The following is a 20,074-nucleotide window of genomic DNA, read 5'->3' on the forward strand; positions in this document are numbered from 1 at the left end:
GCGGCGGCGAGCCCCGCCCACAGCCTGGCACAGCCCCGCCCACAGCCTGGCACAGCCCCGCCCACAGCCTGGCACAGCCCCGCCCAGGCCCTGGCACAGCCCCGTCCACAGCCTGGCACAACCCGGCCCAGGCCCTGGCACACCGTGGTGCAGGCCCTGGCACAGCCCCGCCCACAGCCTGGCACAGCCCGGCCCAGGCCCTGGCACACCGCGGTCCAGGCCCTGGCACAGCCCGGGCCCTGCCCGTAGCCTGCCCCCGTCACCCGCCTCCTTGGCTGTGGCTGCTGCGGCCTGAGGCCTCAGTGCCGGTGCTGGTAGCAGCAGGCACAGCTGCAGGGCACCACCTCCTCCCAGCGCCTTCCCTGGCACCTCCGTCCCCCATGCTGCGGTGGCCGTGGGTCAGCACGCATGACAAACATATTTAGGAATATTTTTTTTTTTTTAGTACAATACTACTGCTGCTGAGCTACTGAATTCCGAAGTGAACGAGCCAAAGCCGCATTGTAAAATACCTTAGGTGCTGGTTTGGGGTCACTAAGGCTGCAGGAGAAAGGGGTGACCACCACACAACATCTTTCTCCTGAGCTCATCGGTGCCACATGTGACCTCTGTAAGGAGCATATCGGCCAGGCGCTAAATCAAGACACCCCTGGAGCGTTACCGACAGCAAGCAGCGTGGCGCCCGTTCGCCAGCTTTTTTAATGCTGCCTACAGACGGCATGGGGCCAGCTGGTGACCTCTGCCTGGAGCTGCCAGTTCTTCTCAGCAGAAGCAAGACCCAGGTAACAAAGTGTCAAAGAACTAGATTCCATCTCTACTGAAAAAACAAACAAACAAACAAAAAAAAAGGAGTGACAAAACCAGCCATGGACAATTTTTGCTTTTATCTGTCAAGCTCAAGATCTGAGGAATTGAACGTCAGACTCTGATGCTGGGAGGCTGGACTCTCACAAGCTGCAAAGAGATGGAATTTTTTGGAGGAAGCTGACTGGGGACTCATCCATCTCTCAAGGAAATGATAAACATTTATTAATGCAAAAAGGAGACAGTCAGTGGAGGCCAGAAGTGTAAGATGCATACTCATTTCTAGCATAAGGACAGCCTGTGCTCTCTGAGGAGCTGCGTGGTTTTGTGGTGGGTATTTCCAGCATTGAGCATAAATGTGATTTTCCTGGGAAAGGTCTGATATTGAGGCAACGTTCCTGCCAGTAACACTGAGGCAGAGGCGTAGTCCTCATTTCCAAAACAAGTCTTTGGGTAATAAAGATCTAAGGCAGCAAACCTGCTGTAGCAGCTGTGAGGCCAAATGCCCATTTTAAAGGATTTTAACTCGCTTTCCTTTGCCACCGTCATCAAGGATAGCTGTATGTACATCAGACAAGAGCAGCAGGAGAAGTCCTCCCCAACACACCTTCCCGGGGTGCGTATGGCACGTGTGTGTGGGGACGTGTGCTGGGGGCTGCCAGGTAAACCACACGGATCCAACAGAACAGACTGCAGAGCCCCGACTCTTCCCGGGAAGAAAGAACAAGCAGAAATAGGTTGGAAAAATCAGGGAGAAGACAAGAATTTCAAGCCCGGGCTCTTTCACGACCGCTTTTCTGTCGCGACCCCGCTCCCGGGGCCCGCGGCCGCCGCCGGTCCGACAGGGGGCGCGCGCGGGGCCCACCTGCTCCCCGCCGGCCCCGCCTCCTCCCGCCGGCCCCGCCTCCTCCCGCCGGCCCCGCCCCCTCCCGCCGGCCCCGCCTCCTCCCCGCCGGCGCGCGGGCGCCTGCGCAGGGCGTGGGCGGAGACGGCGGCGGCGGCAGCGAGATGGCGGCGGGCGGCGGCGGGCCGGGGCGGCGGCAATGGGTGCTGTGCCTGTGTCTGTGCGCGGTGCTGCTGCCGCGGGCGGCGCGGGGCCTGACGGAGGGCCTGTACTGCGGGCGGCGCGTCTGCTACGAGGTGCTGGGCGTCAGCCGGCAGGCCAGCAAGGCGGAGATCGCCCGCGCCTACCGGCAGCTGGCCCGCAAGTACCACCCCGACCGTTACCGCGGGGAGTCGGCCGCGCCGGGCGGCGGCGGCGGCCCGCAGGCGGCGCACGAGAAGTTCCTCCTCATCGCCACCGCCTATGAGACCCTCAAGGTGAGAGAGCGGGACCGCCGCCGCGGCCGGAGCCGCTCCGGTAAGAGACAGCGCGGAGGGCCGGCGGAGGGGGCCGCCCCGGGGGAGGGGGGGGCCGTGCGGGGCGCGGCGGCGGGCCGCGGAGCGGGGCAGGCAGCGGGGCAGGCGGGGCGACTAGCCCCGCGTCACCTCTGCCCTCGGCGGTCTCGGTTTCGGGAACGGTGTCCAAACGAGTTGGTGCGGGTCTGGGGTTGGCTGGGGCCGGGGCTCGCTGCCCGCCTTTCCCGTCTGTCGGTGCTGAAACGGCCCGTCTTTGCATACCGGGAGCGAAATGAAGCCATCGCATGTCGCGAGAGGAACAGTCGTGGCTTTAAAATGCGCTGAAAGGTCTGCTATCCCCTCCACGTTTTGCTCCACGGCTGCGACTCGTCTGCTGCGCCTGCCTCTCTCAAGAGATGCGGCTTAAACGTCGGAGTTCCGCCTGCTTTGGCCGTGCACGCCTCGCAGGTGCCTTTTGCCCCGGGGAGGATCGGAGCCGCTCGGGTTTACACTGGTGTGAATCGCGGCAGGCGCCGCGGCTGCGGTTTTCCATTCCTTTGTGTGGCCTCGGCCGGCTTGCTTCCTACCAGCACTCGGGGAGGGGGAAAAAAAAAAACGAAACAGCTTCTTCAGTAGCCAGTCCGAGAGTGCGGGGAGGGGATACAGTTCTCCTGAAAATCCCTTTATATTTAGAATTTGCTCTCTGAAGTTTTTTTGTATTTCAAGTGAACCGACTGGGCTTTATCTCAGAGGTGTACCTTTAAACGAAAAAGTAAGTGACTGGAGTAGCATATGGGATCTGTAAGGGAGGCTTATCAGGGCAAAATATGTGTGGTTTGGCAAAGATGTAAGTCAGGAATGGAAGAAAGAAACCTGTAAGTGTTTTAAGGTTGTGGGGGAGGAAAAAAGGGAACTTTTTGGGGGTAGGAGAAGAATGCAGTTGAGGCTGACAAAACTAAATTTCTTCTCTCTTAATTACATGGCTGAAAATGAGAAAAACTCAGAGAAAATTAGAACAATGAGGTTTTGAAACAGCCTTCCATTGGACCGATTCCACAGCCCTGTAAGCTGATTCTAAAAGATTTGTAAAAGAATCTCTTAATAGGTTCTTCATCTGAAAATCTCCTGAGCGACATTTATTAACTCTAGTCCATCTGGATTTCGCATTCTGAAGTTAAAAATACTATGTGGATTTCAGTTGCCTGTCTTTATTTCAGTATTAAATGTCTTCATGCAGTGTGTGCTTATGCATCTAAGACCACATATGTCAGGTGCGTGTGGGCAGATGAGTGTGAGAACAAATTAATTGAGAAAATGAGAAAAGGACCAAAGACTTTTCCTCTGTGCTTCATTCCTGGTCGGGCTATTGAAAATTTTACAGCAGCACGGTCATGAATGAGATTGTAAAACACAGCTATAACAGAATAAGTGAAAACAGGGATCTGAACCTGTGTGTGTTTTTTATCTCATCCTGCAGGATGAAGAAACACGTAAAGATTATGACTACATGTTGGATCATCCTGAAGAGTATTACAGGCATTATTATCACTACTACAGCAGGAGACTGGCACCTAAAGTGGATGTCAGAATAGTGATTCTCGTTACGGTGTGTGCCATCTCCGTGTTTCAGGTAAAATTTTGTGTTTACGTGACACTGCTCGGTGAGTTTCTGAACAGAAAGAGAAGTATCTGCAGGCTCTCATAACGTGCCAGTGAGGAGGCTCATTCCTGTCTGCTGTGGTGAACTTCTCTGTGGTGTCCATAACAAATCTGAAGTCAGGACGTACTGAGCAGATTTGTGACTGCCCTTGGTTCCGTGGACAAAGGTAGAGATTAGTTTCTTTTAATGGTAGGATATTCTGCAGAGAGAAGTGCAGCTTTTCTAAAGAAATTCTTCATGGCAAGCTGAGAATAGCCTGCTCCTGAGCCGTGGCAGGACAAGTGCTCCAAATAAGCCTGTGTCAGTTTGTCAAGCTGCATAAGTAATTTTTTAAAAACCAAACTACTTGCAAACCTAATTCAAGACTCAATTCAGATTATAGGACTAAATATCAGGAGTCTACTATTGTGTGAATCTCACGTTGCAGTGTATTTTAAACGCCACAGTGAAGTCCGGAGAGAAGTGAATTTGGTTCAGTGAACTGCTCTGAAGGCAGTAGTTCCAAGGTCAAGAAAACGGTCTGTGTTTTAGATGAGAAAACTTGTGCTAGTGCTGACAAATATTTAAGTGGAAGAAGGTGCATAACTCTTTTCTTTAGGATCCATTAGATTACTGGTTCAAAAATGTCATTAAAAATACCCAAAGAGTTTCAGAGATTAAGATACAGCTTATTCTGTAGTGCAAATAGCTCACTCTTTAGTGGGATATTGGAAGTTCAAACAAAAATACGTTGATCAGAATTTGAGAGCTTGGAATAATAAATTCCAAATGCATGTGCAGCCAAATACTTAATTTTTCTTCAGACTTACTTCCAATGGCAGAGTTTCATTTCACCTCTTATTTTGTCTGTAAGTGGAGACACTCACTTTCCTGCAGTCCAACTGCCAGATGATTGCAAATTCAGTGTAAACATCTGCGGAAACTGATTTGCCTCTCTCTTGGTTTCTGTTGTTTCTGCTTCTCGGTCTTTGTTAAGGTTGTATAATGTGTCTGCCCTTTGTCTTGGTGAACGGTGTGAAATGGGGCTTTTCTTAAAAAGTTGCCATGATAAGACATGTTCGCTCCAGGCACTATATTTCTGGTTTGGTTTTGGTTTGGTTTTTTTTTTTCACCCATTGAAATTCAGAGGGTAGCTGGAGATTAGAGAGGGATGTTGAATCTCGTAAAGTCAATCCTGTTAGACTAATGAGATTTTCACGTACTTAATCCATGTTTGTTTAACTATTTTAAATGGGTAACAATTTTGTAACAAATTTATAATAATGTTCATATACCAGCTACTTTATCAATAAATCCAAGGGGGCTTCTGAGAATGGCTGGCACAGCGTAGCATTAACCTTCAGGAGATTACCATCTTCTCATGAACAAAACCAAGTATCTGCTTGTCCTTTCTCGTCACTGTATATTGCTTTGAGATACAAATCTATCAATCTATTTTCCAGGTGCCTTACCAAGTTTGGAGGAATAATTATAGCTTCTGTAATACTGCAGAAGAAGTACTGTTATGTTCAGTTTTTACCCTTGCTGTAATGTAATTGTGATTATAGGTGTATGATAGCGTTACTGTTTTTCCTGGCAAACCTCCGAATAGAAATGTGTCTGTATAAAAACATGGTTTTTACTTTTGCTGTTCTTCAATTACAGTTCTTCAGCTGGTGGAGTAGTTACAATGAAGCTATAAACTACCTAGCTACAGTGCCAAAATACCGTATACAAGCTACTGAGATTGCCAGGCAACAAGGTTTACTCAACAAGAGTAAAGAAAAAGGCAAGAACAGGCGGTCTAAAGAAGAAATTCGTGAAGAAGAGGAAGAAATCATCAAAGACATTATTAAAACTAAAATAGATATAAAAGGAGGTTATCAGAAGCCCAAGATATACGATATCCTCCTATTTCAGATCCTTCTCGCTCCTTTTTACTTGTGCAAATACCTAGTTTGGTACTGTTGGTGGATTTATTGTTTCACTATTAAAGGGCAAGAGTACGGTGTGGAAGAGAAGCTGTATATCATAAGAAGGTACATGAAAATGTCTCAGTCTCAGTTTGACAGCCTAGAAGATCATCAAAAAGAGATCTTTCTTGAACGGCAACTGTGGATACGAGAAAACTATGAGGTGGGTAGCTGTGGTGGAAAAGCTATTGTTAGTTATCCAGCGCTCCCGGAGTAAGAACAGCTGTTTTGTGAAGGTGCTTGGGATGGGGCTGGGTGAAGCATTGCTTCAATTTTAGGTGTTGTTTTCTAAATTCAAAACTGTTAGGATGTGTTTTATTCAACTACTTATGTTCGTGGACTGGAAGACAACAGCTCCTGACCATGCCCATGGATATAGGAAGGGATTTGGTTGGTCAGGGGGAATCCACCTGTGATTGTTATGGAATCTACACGTACAAGATTTACTTGAATCTGATGAAAGGCTTTCTTATAACAACGTGGTATGACAAAGTTATTACAGTAGGTTGAATACTGTTCTCCAAACGGTAATAACTGGTAATAAGGATTACCTGGATCATCTGAAACTCCTATTTCACCAGTTTTCTAAGGCGTGAATTCCTAACTCATTTATTTTAAACTGTCCCTTGATAGTTGTTCTTGCTGTTCTGCGTGTCTATTCAAAGATGATGTTTGAAATAACCGTTGGGCACAACTGCTACTCTTGCCGTGGATAGCCAGTTACTAAATAGTCAATATGTAATTTTTTTTTTAGGCTTTCTGTGAGAGCAGTGAATGAACATTAGCCACAGCATGGAATTGCAGTCCAGAATGACTTGGGATGCCTGGCAGATTGACAAAACACTTTTATTGTTCTACAGAAGCTCATCTGTGGGCCATCTGGGTGGGAGGTTTCTAGAAGAAAAACTGAGAATATGAACTTGGCCTGCTTAAGGGGAAGAGGAGATGTTGCTGCCACTCTGCGTACGCTAGGAAAAGGCGTGGGATGGTGGCAGAACTACCTTTGCTGCTGGCAGGGCACCAAAGATAAGAGAATGCTTCTTTAAAAGTAGACAGAAGTGGATTAATCTAGAAACTTGAGGAGGACAATAGCAAATTTGATGCCAATGTAAGGAAAGGATTAACCAACAGGTACATATGCATGTTGAATTATGGTGGGCTTGCTAGAAAACAATCTAGAAGTCCAGAGATTGAGTAATGTTACTAGGCAAAGCAGATGTTATATGGAAGAAGTAAGATAGGATGGATATCCTGTTGTAGAGAAAAAATGACGTGGTTTGGGATCCATGCTGTATCTAACTAGTTTTGTTTTGGTCACTGAATCTTAGAGAGCTGTATTTGCCAGAAGTGAAGTCTGTGTAGCCCAAACTCATCTGTGGTGGCCAGCAGTTATTTTTAGTGAAGAATACATGAAAGTTGCACCTATATAGCAATATTTATCCAGTATAATTTGCAGCTTTGGGACTTCCTGAAAAGGAAATGGTGTCTTTGTAGGTAATTGCTTTAATGAGGTTTTCTTCAATAAACTTATCTAGTCACTCCTTGAATGTATTAAAACTTTCAGTGTCTGCTGTGCCATCTGGTCATGAGTTCAGCAATATGTGTAGAAGATAGGTTTTTGAAGCCACCTGGACACCTGCTGGTTCTTGTATTACTGGAAATGGAGAATAATCATGCTCTGTTCTCTTTTCTCATGCCACCTGTGCTCCTGTGTAGCACTACCACAGCCTTAGTTGAAACTTAGTCATGTCTTTCCTAGGCTGAAAAATATGCTTAGGTGTTTCTCCTCAAAAGCTTCTCTGTTCTTTGATCACCAGAAATGCCTGTCTGCATATTGTTCAGTTTTCCAATGTCCTTGTATGATGGGAAAGACCAAGAATTCAATACACAGGTACATCATGGAGCTCCACAATATTTCCTTGTTACTTTCCTAATACTTCTTAAAACATGTATGATCACTGAACATTGAGCTGGTGTGTTTATACAGCCATCTGTAATATTTTTAGAATCTTGCTCATACATAGCAGAACCTCAAATGTAATCCCCTTCCGGGAAGAAGTCAGATGACACTGAGATGACATAAACCTGTATGGTGTTGACATTTACACTGGCTGTATCTGCGTAAACTGCCTTCCAGAATAAAAATGCAGATGCTGTTACTTTTTTTAGATACTTGACTTTGCTGATAATTGTAGATTTCATTACAATGGCACCATTTCTTGACAAAATGTAATTATCATTTGGTACTGGCAATACTTAATGCAGAGATACTAACTTAGTTGAGAAACTCAATGAGGAATAAGAAGTTCGATAGCAGTATTCTGTCTAGACAATGACTTAGAAATGGGGAAACGAGTAAGTGAGGCACCAAACAACTGTCTTGAACAGTATGCGTGCTGAGAAGGGGCTCAGAATTTAACTTTCTGAGCATTAGCAGTTCTGTACTGTAGATTTTATTTTGTTGAATGCACGACCATCTAGTTCTTTAGCAAAAAAAATTCTGGAGGTTGCAGTGCTGTCTTACAAGGAGGTCGTTCTGCTCTCAGCAAAAATGCAGAGCATCTCAGCTACAGCCAGTAGGCTCCTCGGCTGAAGGTACCCCTACACTTTATATTAGTCAAGGTCTGTGTCTATGTTGCAATTCAGTCTTCTGTAAAAACAGTAAGCTGGCAAATGGTTGAACTATCGAACACTTACAGTCCCCTTGAGGTTCACTTAAGCTGTTTCTTCAACCTTATTAAAAACTTCTGTCTGTCTGTCAGGTCTATAAACGAGAACAAGAGGAGGAGTTAAAGAAGAAGATGGCCATGGATCCCCGATGGAAGAGATACCGGCGGTGGATGAAAAATGAAGGACCTGGAAGACTGACTTTTATTGATGATTGAAAGTTGCTGAACAAAATGTGTGCTAATGTTGAAAGTGATTTGCAAAACTTTTCACTACATCATTCAGAGTTTTGTCTGCTGTGGCTCAGCAGTGATCTAAAACTCAGGAATTATTAAATCAGGCTGAAAAATATTACAGGTTTACCATTTTTATGAATCAGACCTATTAAACAGGCTCAGCTCGATGTATATATGCCATTTTATTGGGGATCTCAGTGTGGAATTCGTTATTCCATACAGTGTATTTTCTCTTCATGTTCATGATCAGTGGAACCATAACTTTAGTCTTTTTGAAAATGTTTCTAGATCAGTCCTTGAAGGTCCTGTTTTTCTTTTTTAACTGAAGGCTTCCTGCAAATGGACACTGGAAATGCTTATAAAGGATTCTGAAGCAAGGGCCATTTTATGTTTTCCTCTGTCTTTCCCCCTACTTTTCAATCCAATTTCTAAGATGCCAAACTGTTTTCTGATGTAGACAATATGGGGATTATACCGGACTTCTTCTTTTGCTATTCCTGCTCCATTTGGAAATGAATTTTATTCTTTGTGGGAATAAATGATGCATGATTGATCATCATTGTGATGCAAACAAGCCTTAATTCTTTGTTCTACAGAGTGATTCGTGAAATGGTATGCTTAGATCTTTTGCATTTGGTTTTTCGTCTTGTACGTTGGATTGTACCTGCTTGTTCAGAACAAGTGTACCAGTGAATATTAGTCTAACTAAATGTGACATTTCTTTCACCAAAGTACTGGTAAAAAGGGAAAATGACCCTTTTGTTAAAAAGGGATATTTTGATGCCTTATATAAATAGAAGTTCGTATAATATGCATACTGAGTTTGTTTTAAATTCTAAATCTGAGGTATTCTTTATGTTTCTCTTCTAATCAGACCTCAGAGTACTTAGAATAAATAATGCACAACAGCGTACTGTGGTTTCCTCTGTAACTCGGCCCAGGTTGGAGTTTCCATGATTTGCTGGTAAAAGGGATTCTGTTACTGTATTTCTATTCAGGAATTTTACTGGGGAAGGTGCAGGTTGGGAGTGTCACCAGATCGGGCTGCTCCTGTAGTTTATCACATCTGTAAAACCAAGTTCCTCAGAAGTGTTTCTGCCGAAAACAGTGCTAGTTAGCTGGCTGGAGATGGGTTCTGGAAGAGAAGCTCTGGAACTTGCTACTGCTACCGAAGCCCATAATAGCTGAAAGTTTTAAAAGGCTTTTTGATTAATTTTTGAAATAAGATGTTTCTCATTCTGCAAAGGTGACCTGTCCTCATTCTTTGAAGAAGAGTTTCTGTTCTCTATGCCTCTTTTGCTAGTTTAGCTTTCACTAGTTCTTGGAACATCGTCTTAGTTCTCTGTTTTAAAATAATACATATTCAAAAGCATGTTAGAAGTATTGTGCTAAATGGCTAACTTCTGTATGCATTACTAAAATTGAAGAGGAGCTGCTAGATTTGTCCTCCATCTCTGCTGCATGTAGTTAATGAACTTTGTATTTAATTCAAATCTAAAACTTGTTAAAGAATCTAGAGGTAAGAATCTAAAGGTATCTAGAATAAGCGGTGCTTGCTTTCGTGAGGTGATCTTGGGGACACTGTAGTGGTGTGACAGGGACACTGCAAAGATCCTCGTGAAGTGAGAGGCCTTCACAGCTGGGGCCTATTGCTGCTTCATCTGCAAAAACACAGCCTCCTGCAAGAACGGGAGCGGGAAGATTAAGTTGCTATGGTAGAAACAAAGGGAATGAAGGTAAGCACAAGTAAAGTGGTGTGTATTATTAGGTAAGGCAGTTATATCTGTAAAAGAACTAGGCAAGTGCATGCAAGAGGATCTAAACCTGTGGCCACAGTGTGACAGGCTGACAGCTCTGCTGCTGTTGTGCCTCATTTTGGTCCATCCTTTCCCTCCCAAGCCAAGTATTTGGGTTATGCAAATAGGCAGGCAGAACACCAGTCTGCTTTCCCTTTTTGCCTAGGTTAGTTCTAATCGAGTAATTTCCTGACCTGATACTACAGCAGAAAATCAGTGCAACAGAGGGGTAGTCCCTGGGGAGGACAGAACTGTGTCTTTCAGCAACAATGGTGTCTTGTCTCTGTAGTGGCCTGATAGTGAGTGAAGGGAAAGTCAACAGGTATTGTACGACCTGCTGGAAATGAGCCGTTCTGCAGGCTTGACTCAGAGTTCCCTCTTTTCTCAACATACAAGTGCTTTGAAAATAACCAGGCACAGACATAAAACTCATGGGCTGCAGGAAAAATTTCTGGGCAGTGACAGTGCAGTCAGACAGTGCAGTGCAGTCTGTGAAGAAGGATAGAAAAAACTCGTGTGTCTTTACAAAGCTGTCAGCATTGCAGTGACACCTCATTAGCTGAGGCTACTGAGCATTTCTAGCCTAACATCTTGTAGTTCTAAATGATGTGTGTCTTCTAGGCATACATTTTCAGGCCCTATTTTTATCTTGAAATAAAGTTGACAAATCAATTACATACATAAGAAAAAACAGTAATGAGGCTGCTGAGAGTTACAATACTATACCTAGTAAAGCCAGTGTAAATTGAGATGACCTCAGAGAGAAGCGTTTGCATGAACAAGTGTTGCTGGTATGGGTTAGGTAGCAGTGAGATCTTTGTGTGGAAAAGTGTGGTGAGGTAATCGGATCTTGGAGAAGAACCACCTTACCTCCTATCAACTTTTTTTTCCAAAGAACTGTATCTGTTTTGTAGCATGTATCTACTTTCAAATATTTAGTGTATATAAGGTAAAATGTACATTTCACTCAGTATGCACAAAGTATTCAGAGCCAGGGCCTTTCACGTTCAGCACGAGTCTTTTCCATGACCATGCTGAGGCTTGCATTGAGGCTCAAGCATGGCCAGGGCTGGTTGTCCCTGTGTTTAGAGCAATCATAGAATCATAAAATCATTTTGGTTAGAAAGTACCTTTAAGATCATTGAGTCCAACCATTAAACTAACACTGCCAAGCCCACCACTAAACCATCACAGAATCAACCAGGTTGGAAGAGGCCTCAGGGATCATCGAGTCCAACCATTGCCCTGACACCACCATGTCAACTAGACCATGGCACTAAGTGCTGTGTCCAGTCTTTTCTTAAACACATCCAGAGATGGTGACTCCACCACCTCCCTGGGCAACCCATTCCAATGTCTAATAACCCTTTCTGTAAAGAAATTCTTCCTGATGTCCAACCTGAACCTCCCCTGGCGAAGCTTGAGGCTGTGTCCTCTTGTCCTATCACTAGTTGCCCAGGAGAAGAGGCCAACTCCCACTTCACTACAACCTCCCTTCAGGTAGTTGTAGACTGCAATAAGGTCACCTCTGAGCCTCCTCTTCTCCAGGCTAAACAACCCCAGCTCCCTCAGCCGTTCCTCGTAGGTCAGACCCTCCAGACCCTTCACCAGCTTGGTCGCCCTCTTCTGGACTTGCTCCAACACCTCAACATCTTTCTTGAAGTGCGGGGCCCAGAACTGGACACAGGATTCAAGGTGCGGCCTCACCAGTGCTGAGTAGAGACGGACGATCACTTCCCTAGACCGGCTAGCTACACTATTCCTAATAGAGGCCAGGATGCCATTGGCCTTCTTGGCCACCTGGGCACACTGCTGGCTCATGTTTAGCCGGCTGTCGATCAGCACCCCCAGGTCTCTTTCTGCCAGGCCACTTTCTAACCACTCTTCCCTCAGCCTGTAGCGCTGCATGGGGTTGTTGTGGCCGAAGTGTAAGACCCAGCACTTGTTCTTGTTGAACCTCATGCTGTTGGTCTTGGCCCATCTATCTAACCTGTCCAGATCCCTCTGTAGGGCCTTCTTACCCTCCAGCAGATCGACACTGCCACCCAGCTTGGTGTCATCTGCAAATTTACTGAGGGTGCACTCAATCCCTACATCTAGATCATCTATAAAGATATTGAACAGTACCAGCCCCAGAAGTGAGCCCTGGGGGACACTGCTAGTGACCAGATGAGGAATACCAGTTCTTACTCCTTGCTAATAGAAAAGCCAGTCTGTCTCAGGATAAGAAAGCAGAGCTTGGTGGATCCAGAAGAGAAGAGCTTAAAATTGAAACAGAAAGAACATTCTTTGACTGAAGGGAACACAAGCAAAATACGACTGTTTTTTACACTCAGAGTTGTACTCGCAAGCTGCTGGAATCACCTGTCAAACACACCAAGCTTTTCCCCAGTCTTTGGCCAACAGTGGCAGGAAACTTCAGCACAGGAGAAATTTAATCAGCATCTGCACTTGGCTCTCTCTGGCAAGTCCCCATCTGTCCCACAGGAACAGACACGAGCATCTTCAGAAGACTTCAGTCTGGAACTGATCATGTTGCTGTTTTCTTCTCTGCATGTTGTTTCTCTTCTGAAGATGAAATATGCCAGGGGCTACAGAGTATAGCTTCCACAGACCGTATTTTTGGGTTTATAAAAATAACTCCATATATGGCTTTTTTTTTTGTATTAGAAGTAATCCCTCAGTTTGGAAAATAATTGGTAATCTTAATTTGCAAAATGAATGTGCATTTTATATGCGGAGTAAAATGCACTTACAAAGAATTTGAATAATGGCACTGACTGCAGAACAATTTTCTCCTCATTCTAATGGCTCTTTTCCAGCTTTTCAAATACCTCTGTACTGATTTTGACCGTGATAAAGTTAATTTCCTTTATAGTAGCTCATATGATGCCATCTTTTGGATTTGTGACCAAAACAGTGTCCATAGCACACCAATGTTTTAGCTATTGCTGAGCAGTGCTTGCACAGCACCAAGGACTTCTCTGTGTCTCACCTTGCCCCACCAGTGAATAGGTTGGGGGTGGGCAAGAATTTGGAGGGGACACAGATGGGACAGCTTTCCCCAACTGACCAAAGGGATATCCCATACAATATGGTGTCATGCTCAACGTTAAAAGCTGGAGGAAAGAAAGAGGAAGGGGGAGTGATGGCTTTGTCTTCCCAAGTGCCCATTACGTGTGATGGACCCCTGCTTTCCTGGGAATGGCTGAACACCTGCCTGCTCATGGGACGTGGTTAACGAATTCGTTGTTTTGCTTTGCTCACATGTGAGGCTTTTGCTTTACCTATTAAACTGCCTTTATCTCAACCTAAAAGTTTTATCACTTTTGCCCTTCTGATTCTCTTCCCCATCTCGCTTGGCTGCAGCAGGCAAGCAGTTGTGGGGGGCTTAGCTGACCACCAGGGTTGAACCACAACAGGCTTACTGCAACGGCACAGTTACCTTCTTACTATAATTGTTCATTAATTTCAATGGTCGATATACCTCGCATGAACATACCATAAAATCACAGAATTATAGAATGGCTTCAGTTGGAAGGGACCTTAAAGATCATCTAGTTCCAACCCCACGGCCACAGGCAGGGACACCTTTCCACCAGACCAGGCTGCTCAGAGCCCCATCCAACCTGGCCTTGAACATTGCCAGGGAGGGGGCAGCCACAGCTTCTCTGGGCAGCCTGTTCCAGTGTCTCACCACCCTCACAGCAAAGAATTTCTTCCTAATATCTAACCTAAATCTCTCCTCTTTCAGTTTAAAACCATTCCCCCTCGTCCTGTCACTACTTGTCCTTGTAAAAAGCCCCTCTTCCGCTTTCCTGTAGGCCCCCTTCAGGTACTGGAAGGTGCTAGAATGTCTCCCCGGAACCTTTTCTTCTCCAGGCTGAACAGCCCCAACTCTCTCAGCCTGACTTCACAGCAGAGGTGCTCCAGCCCTCTGATCATCTTCGTGGCCCTCCTCTGCACTCACTCCAACAGCTCCATGTCCTTCTTATGTTGGGGGCCCCAGAGCTGGACGCAGTACTCCAGGTGGGGTCTCACGAGAGCAGAGCAGAAGGGCAGAAACCCCTCCCTCGACCTGCTGGCCATGCTGCTTTTGATGCAGCCCAGGATGCGGTTGGCTTTCTGGGCTGCAAGCGCACATTGCCGGCTCATGTTGAGCTTCTCATCAACCATCATCCCCAAGTCCTTCTCCTCAGGGCTGCTCTCAATCCGTTCTCCGCCCAGCCTGTATTTGTGCTTGGGATTGCCCCGACCCATGTGCAGGACCTTGCACTTGGCCTTGTTGAATTTCATGCTGTTCGCATAGGCCCAGCTCTCAGTCCTGTCAAGGTATGTGGAATATGGAATATTTCTTATTATTGATATATATGGAATCTTATAATTGACATATATCTTATTATTGACATATGTATAATATTTCTTATTATTGATAAGCTCAAGGAGTTCTTGATACATATTTTCTTTCCTGTTAGAAGTATATTGAAACTCTGTTTAAATATTTTTTTATATAAAGTTTTATATAAAACTTTTGTTTTATATAAATAGATAAACTGGAGAGAGAGAAAGAAGATTGCTATATTCATATTATTTATACAAAGCGGTAGAGGCACGATATACAGCCTATGTGCTGAAGCTACCTCATTCTCTCTCTCTTTTCCCTTGACTAACTAACAGAGTGATTCAGGACATTGTTTTGGGTATTTGGAGCATTTGGGGGTGTTTTTGATATTTTTGGTTTGTGGATTTTTCCAAAAAGCTGGCAACACAGCAATTTTCAAGAGCTCATCATGCATTTTCAAAGCTCTCTAAGATAAAGACCACATTAGCATTACACTGAACTATTCACAAGTTAGCTCAGTAGCTCAAGTGTTTTGAAGTCTGACCTTTATTTTAACAAAATAAAATTCAGTGGCTGTACATGGTGCCTTTCAAACAAGTCTTCTGATCTGTTATGGATAGTCTGTATCCATTAGCTTCTCCTTTTACAATTCATTGTTGAAGTCCAACAAACAATAGACGAAAGCACAAATTAATGTGAGGCAGAAAGTCCATACCATTTAAAGCCCAAGAGTAGCACTCCAAAATCATATCTGAATTACCTGAGGCAAGTGACAGTAGTCAGAATGAGATGTAATTATTACTGAAAGTTCTTCCCTCAATCTCATTTTTGTTCTTTTGCCACAGTCCTCGCTGGAACATTTCACCATGAAATTTAGTCCTCAGTAGAGCTACTCAGTCAACAAATGCTGTTTCCCCTTGGAAGAGATGCAGTACAGGCCACATGGTCATAGATTATATGAATTTATTATGCTTGAGGTGCCTGGGCCCCTGAATGTCCCTGGTACATTTCCTTTAGCTCATCTCACTTGAAGGAGGATAGTGATTTTGGCAGACCTAAGAAGCATGGTCAGGAGACAGGGTGACAGTTTTAGCCCTGTGCTTGTCTGTACTTTACTCTAAATGACAGGACACTGGTGCTTTCAGCAAAAGTCCAACACTGTTACTGTAGCACAAAAATATTACACAGGGTCACAAAGAAAATCTGTTGAAAACTGAAGAAGTGAGCAACATCTCCAGCATCTCAGTAGGAAGAAATTCTTCTGCCTGCATCCTGATGGATCCAGGTACAGCAATCAGCAGTGTAACACTTTATAGCTGTAGAGATTCATGTACTGAGTGTCATACTGAAAGCTTAATTTATTCTTGTTTTGTCAATAAAGAGATTTTTAAGAGCATTTAAATAGCCAAGGATAATATGCCAAACAGCCAAAGATCTGCAAAATGAAATGTAATGTGTGCCATTAAATGTAACTGAGGCAAATACATTAAGGTGGCAAAAATATTTATTGATATTTCTTGTTGCTTAAGCAAGAGAAAGAGAGAGAAAGTTTAAGCAGCCAAAGAGCAAGGAATTAAGGAATTGAAAGTAGGGGCTTAAAGTATTGGGTCAGCAAGTAAGGTAGTGATGCCATCAGCTGATGTTTCAGATCACATCTGGACCATCTGCTGCTATAGCATGTAGTAGCTCTGATACTGTGATAGGATATTAAGCATGTACTTAGCAGGCTGCAACCAGCTTCCTCTCAGCAGGACTAAAAAGTAGGTCCTTAGTCAAACAGGCTGTGTTTAAAGTGATTACACCAACATGAGCTGGCCCAAATCTGTAAAACGCATCTACATGCTTTTATTCCGGGCTGACAATAAAATGAACATATTTCTCTAGTGAACACACAAATACTTTAATTATTTTATCCCATATTGGGAAGTATTTCAACCATATATCATTTCCCCCATATATCATTTCCCCTATATATCATTTTTGAGGAAAAAAATACCAAAACTAAAAAAAAAAATATAGCTTGTGTTTTGGTGTATTTATTTTTATTTATCTTCTGGGATAAAAGGAGGAAAAAATTATAAACTATTCTGAGCATATTTTGACATAATTCTATTTTCCAACGTACATTTTTTGAGGCATATTTGTAGTGAAAACTTTTCTAAACTTTGAAGACCCAAGTAAAAATCTTACAATGACATGCGTCAAGCTGAGCAGGTGTCAGGAGACTGACATGCTGTCAGGAGAAAGCTGGAGGAATGGATCCCAGAGCAAGGAAAGAACCTGAGCTTTAGTTTCTTCAAGAACTGATTTGGCATTAAGTGGGGTCTGGTCTGATCCCCAAATCACTTTTTTATAATAATAAAACTAAAGAAATTGTAAGCATTGAAAGCTACATTATGTATAATATCTTATCCTTCTAGTCCAGCAGAGCTCCCCAGGCAAACAACTGTTTTATCAGCACCTTTCATCTCATAAAGTTTTAAACAAGTGTATCATAATTTAAAGTTTAATATGATATGTGCAGGACCAGACATCAGGTGAACAAAGTTCACAGAGATATTCAGTCAAGTCTGGGGATTGTACAAAGAGAGATTTCAGAGTCAGGGATGAGCAGCACTAGTACAACCTGAAACAGCATCCACAGATTGCAGACCTTCCCTGAGAAGCCAGCCGAAGTGCACAACACATGCTACTGCTCTCACACACGGTTGTTAGAGAGCCAAAGATGCTCCAGCTGCGAAGGGAGAGAAATTCCTCTATAGCCAGTGCCTTGAGGTGAATGATTTCCTCTGAGGCTTCAGTGGATTGATCCTTTTCTTGAGAAAAGCAGAAACAATTCTCATCTCTGTCCCCACGGAGGGAAACCTCCTCATTTGTGGTCAAGGACTGTGAAGTGCTGAGAGGTATAAGACTAGTGATGTGAAAATAATTGGTTGTTTGGTTCAGCAGCAGCTCAAAATAAATCCAAATGAGCAAACGGAGAAAGAGGTAGAAAAAGCTGCATGGCAAATGAACTGCACACACACCTTTTATTTTTAAGTTCAGTAAAGAACCACTTCACACCAGGTGAATTATTTTGTTCAACCCAAAACTGATGTGCGTTTTCAGGGCAGTTACCATGATTTTTGGCTTCCTTGATTTGTTTTGTGTGTAACAGACTTCATATTCTCTCCTCCTACACTCTACAGTCCAGTGATGAAAGTGGCCACCTAAGTGCTGGTAAGCAGGTTTCAAAACCTGTGTTTTGAATCCACTTGACTCAAAAGCATGGATACTCTGCAAATGTGTTTGTTGCTGTTGAGGTTAAGATTAAATTTGGTTGAAGACGTTCTACGTCCTATGCAAATATTTTTAGTTACTTTGGAGTAAAGCTTGGAGTCTAGATGTTCCCTTGCTAGCTTAAGACCACACCTAAAAGAAGGAAGAACATGAACGAGGTTCCTTTTCCAATTCTGTGGCCAAGGAATCTAAGAAAGTTATGCAAAATTTGATGACTTTTTACTTATTTGCCAGGAATTGGTTTGCCAGGGATTTCTCACTTAAATCAGCAATATAAGTCCAAACAGAGACTCTGAATCCAAAGCAGAACAGATTTTCTTTCTAAACTGAGCACAAGACTGGCATCAGACTTATCCTGAAGAACACCTCCTCCTTTGGAAGTTGAATTTTTTGTTCTAATTCATTTTGTCTACCATCCATAATGTACAGTCAATCTTTATGTGGGTTTGGAGAAATGTTTCTTAAAGTAAAACTAAAAGACATTGCTGTGTGAAACAATCGTATGTTGTCTGAAAGACAGCCAACAAAAGTGAAACAACTCCCTCTTTCTTAAATTGAATGTACTAACCACTTACTACAAGACGAGCAGATCGTACAACTGTGCTACCGTTACAGAAAGTGGAGCAATGTGAGATACGCTGTTAGCCAGTAGCTACACAGAGTATTTCCAAATGGACCCCAGCACTCTTCTAATATTGCTTTTCTAGCCATGTTCTGGACTTGCAAGTGCCAGCCTCCATTCATAATCAACGAAATTACAATAATTTAACCTGGTAATATACCTGAGTTAGGTATATTGGCGAGTAGAGTGATCAGAAAATGTGCATTTATTTCTTCAACTTCTACTATTCATGGTGCAGCGGTTAGGCCAGGTTACCTCATAAATTGGCAGAAACTCCCTTTGCCATATGTCAACTACCTGATAGGAGGTTGTGGTGAGGTGCGGGTCGGTCTCTTCTCCCGGGTAACCAGCGATAGGACGAGAGGAAATGGCCTCAAGTTACACCAGGGGAGGTTCAGGCTGGATCTTAGGAAGAATTTCTTCACTGAAAGAGTCATTAGGCATTGGAACCTATCCCCCTCCATTGGAACCTATCCCCCTGGAACCTCTCGGCCCATCTATCTAACTCAGAGAACCTCATGCCCCTGGTCTTGGCCCATCTATCTAACCTGTCCAGATTCAAACAATGCCCCTAAGCACTACAGCTACACATCTTTTAAACACCTCCAGGGGTGGTGACTCTACCACTTCCCTGGGCAGCCTGGTGCAATATTTGACAACCCTTTTGGTGAAGAAATTGTTCGTAATATCCAATGTAATTGTAATTGTTCCTAATGTAATGTAATTGTAATTGTTCCTAATATCCAATGTAAACCCCTCTGGCACAACTTGAGGCTGTATGAGCTTCATCCCACCAACTATTTAACAGGTCAGCAAACTCTTGACAGCTGGCAAAAACCCTTGCCAAAAAGTGAAGTGGCTTGTTTACAGTCAGTGGTGAAACGGTGATGAACAGTGCAGGGAGGATGTAGCAATGCTGGCAGCAGGAGCTGGGCAGTTTGAGCCCAACAGCTGCCTGTGGGCAGAGAAGGCTTTTCCTTAAATCTTTGCAGGATGTTTAGGAGCTCTCTTTCCTCTTTTTCTTTTTTTTCTCTTTCCTTTTTCCCTTCTTTTTTCTTTTTTTTTTTTCCTTTTTTAGCTTTCCTCCTCTTTTTTATTCTTTTTTTTAGTCTTTTTTTAGTCTTTTTTATTCTCTTTTATTCTTTTCGCTCCCTTTCTCTCCTTCCCCTTTCCCTGCTTTTTCCCTTTATTTCTTCTTTTTTCCCTTTCCCGTTTTCCCCTTTCATTCCCTTTTTTCCCTTTTTCCCCCTTCTTCCACTTTTTCCTTTTTTCCTTTTTCCTTTTTTCCCTTTTCTCTTTCCTTTTTCGTTTTTCCTTCTTTCTTTTTTCTTTTTTCCCTTTTCCTTTTTTCTTTTTTTTCCCTTTCTCCCCTTTCCCC

General features: G+C 43.9%; 1 protein-coding gene across 1 annotated transcript; it reads left to right on the forward strand.

Annotated features, from left to right (window-relative positions):
- Positions 1-1,812: 1,812 nt before the first annotated feature.
- DNAJC25 (DnaJ heat shock protein family (Hsp40) member C25) lies at positions 1,813-9,495 on the forward strand. The gene is made up of 4 exons (XM_068422424.1): positions 1,813-2,124; positions 3,620-3,772; positions 5,447-5,917; positions 8,517-9,495. The coding sequence occupies exons 1-4, from the start codon at positions 1,813-1,815 to the stop codon at positions 8,637-8,639; spliced, it is 1,059 nt and encodes a 352-aa protein (XP_068278525.1). The 3' UTR covers positions 8,640-9,495.
- The last annotated feature ends 10,579 nt before the right edge of the window (positions 9,496-20,074 follow it).

This window comes from Nyctibius grandis, chromosome Z, assembly GCF_013368605.1.
Source record: "Nyctibius grandis isolate bNycGra1 chromosome Z, bNycGra1.pri, whole genome shotgun sequence".
NCBI classification, from domain to species: domain Eukaryota; kingdom Metazoa; phylum Chordata; class Aves; order Nyctibiiformes; family Nyctibiidae; genus Nyctibius; species Nyctibius grandis.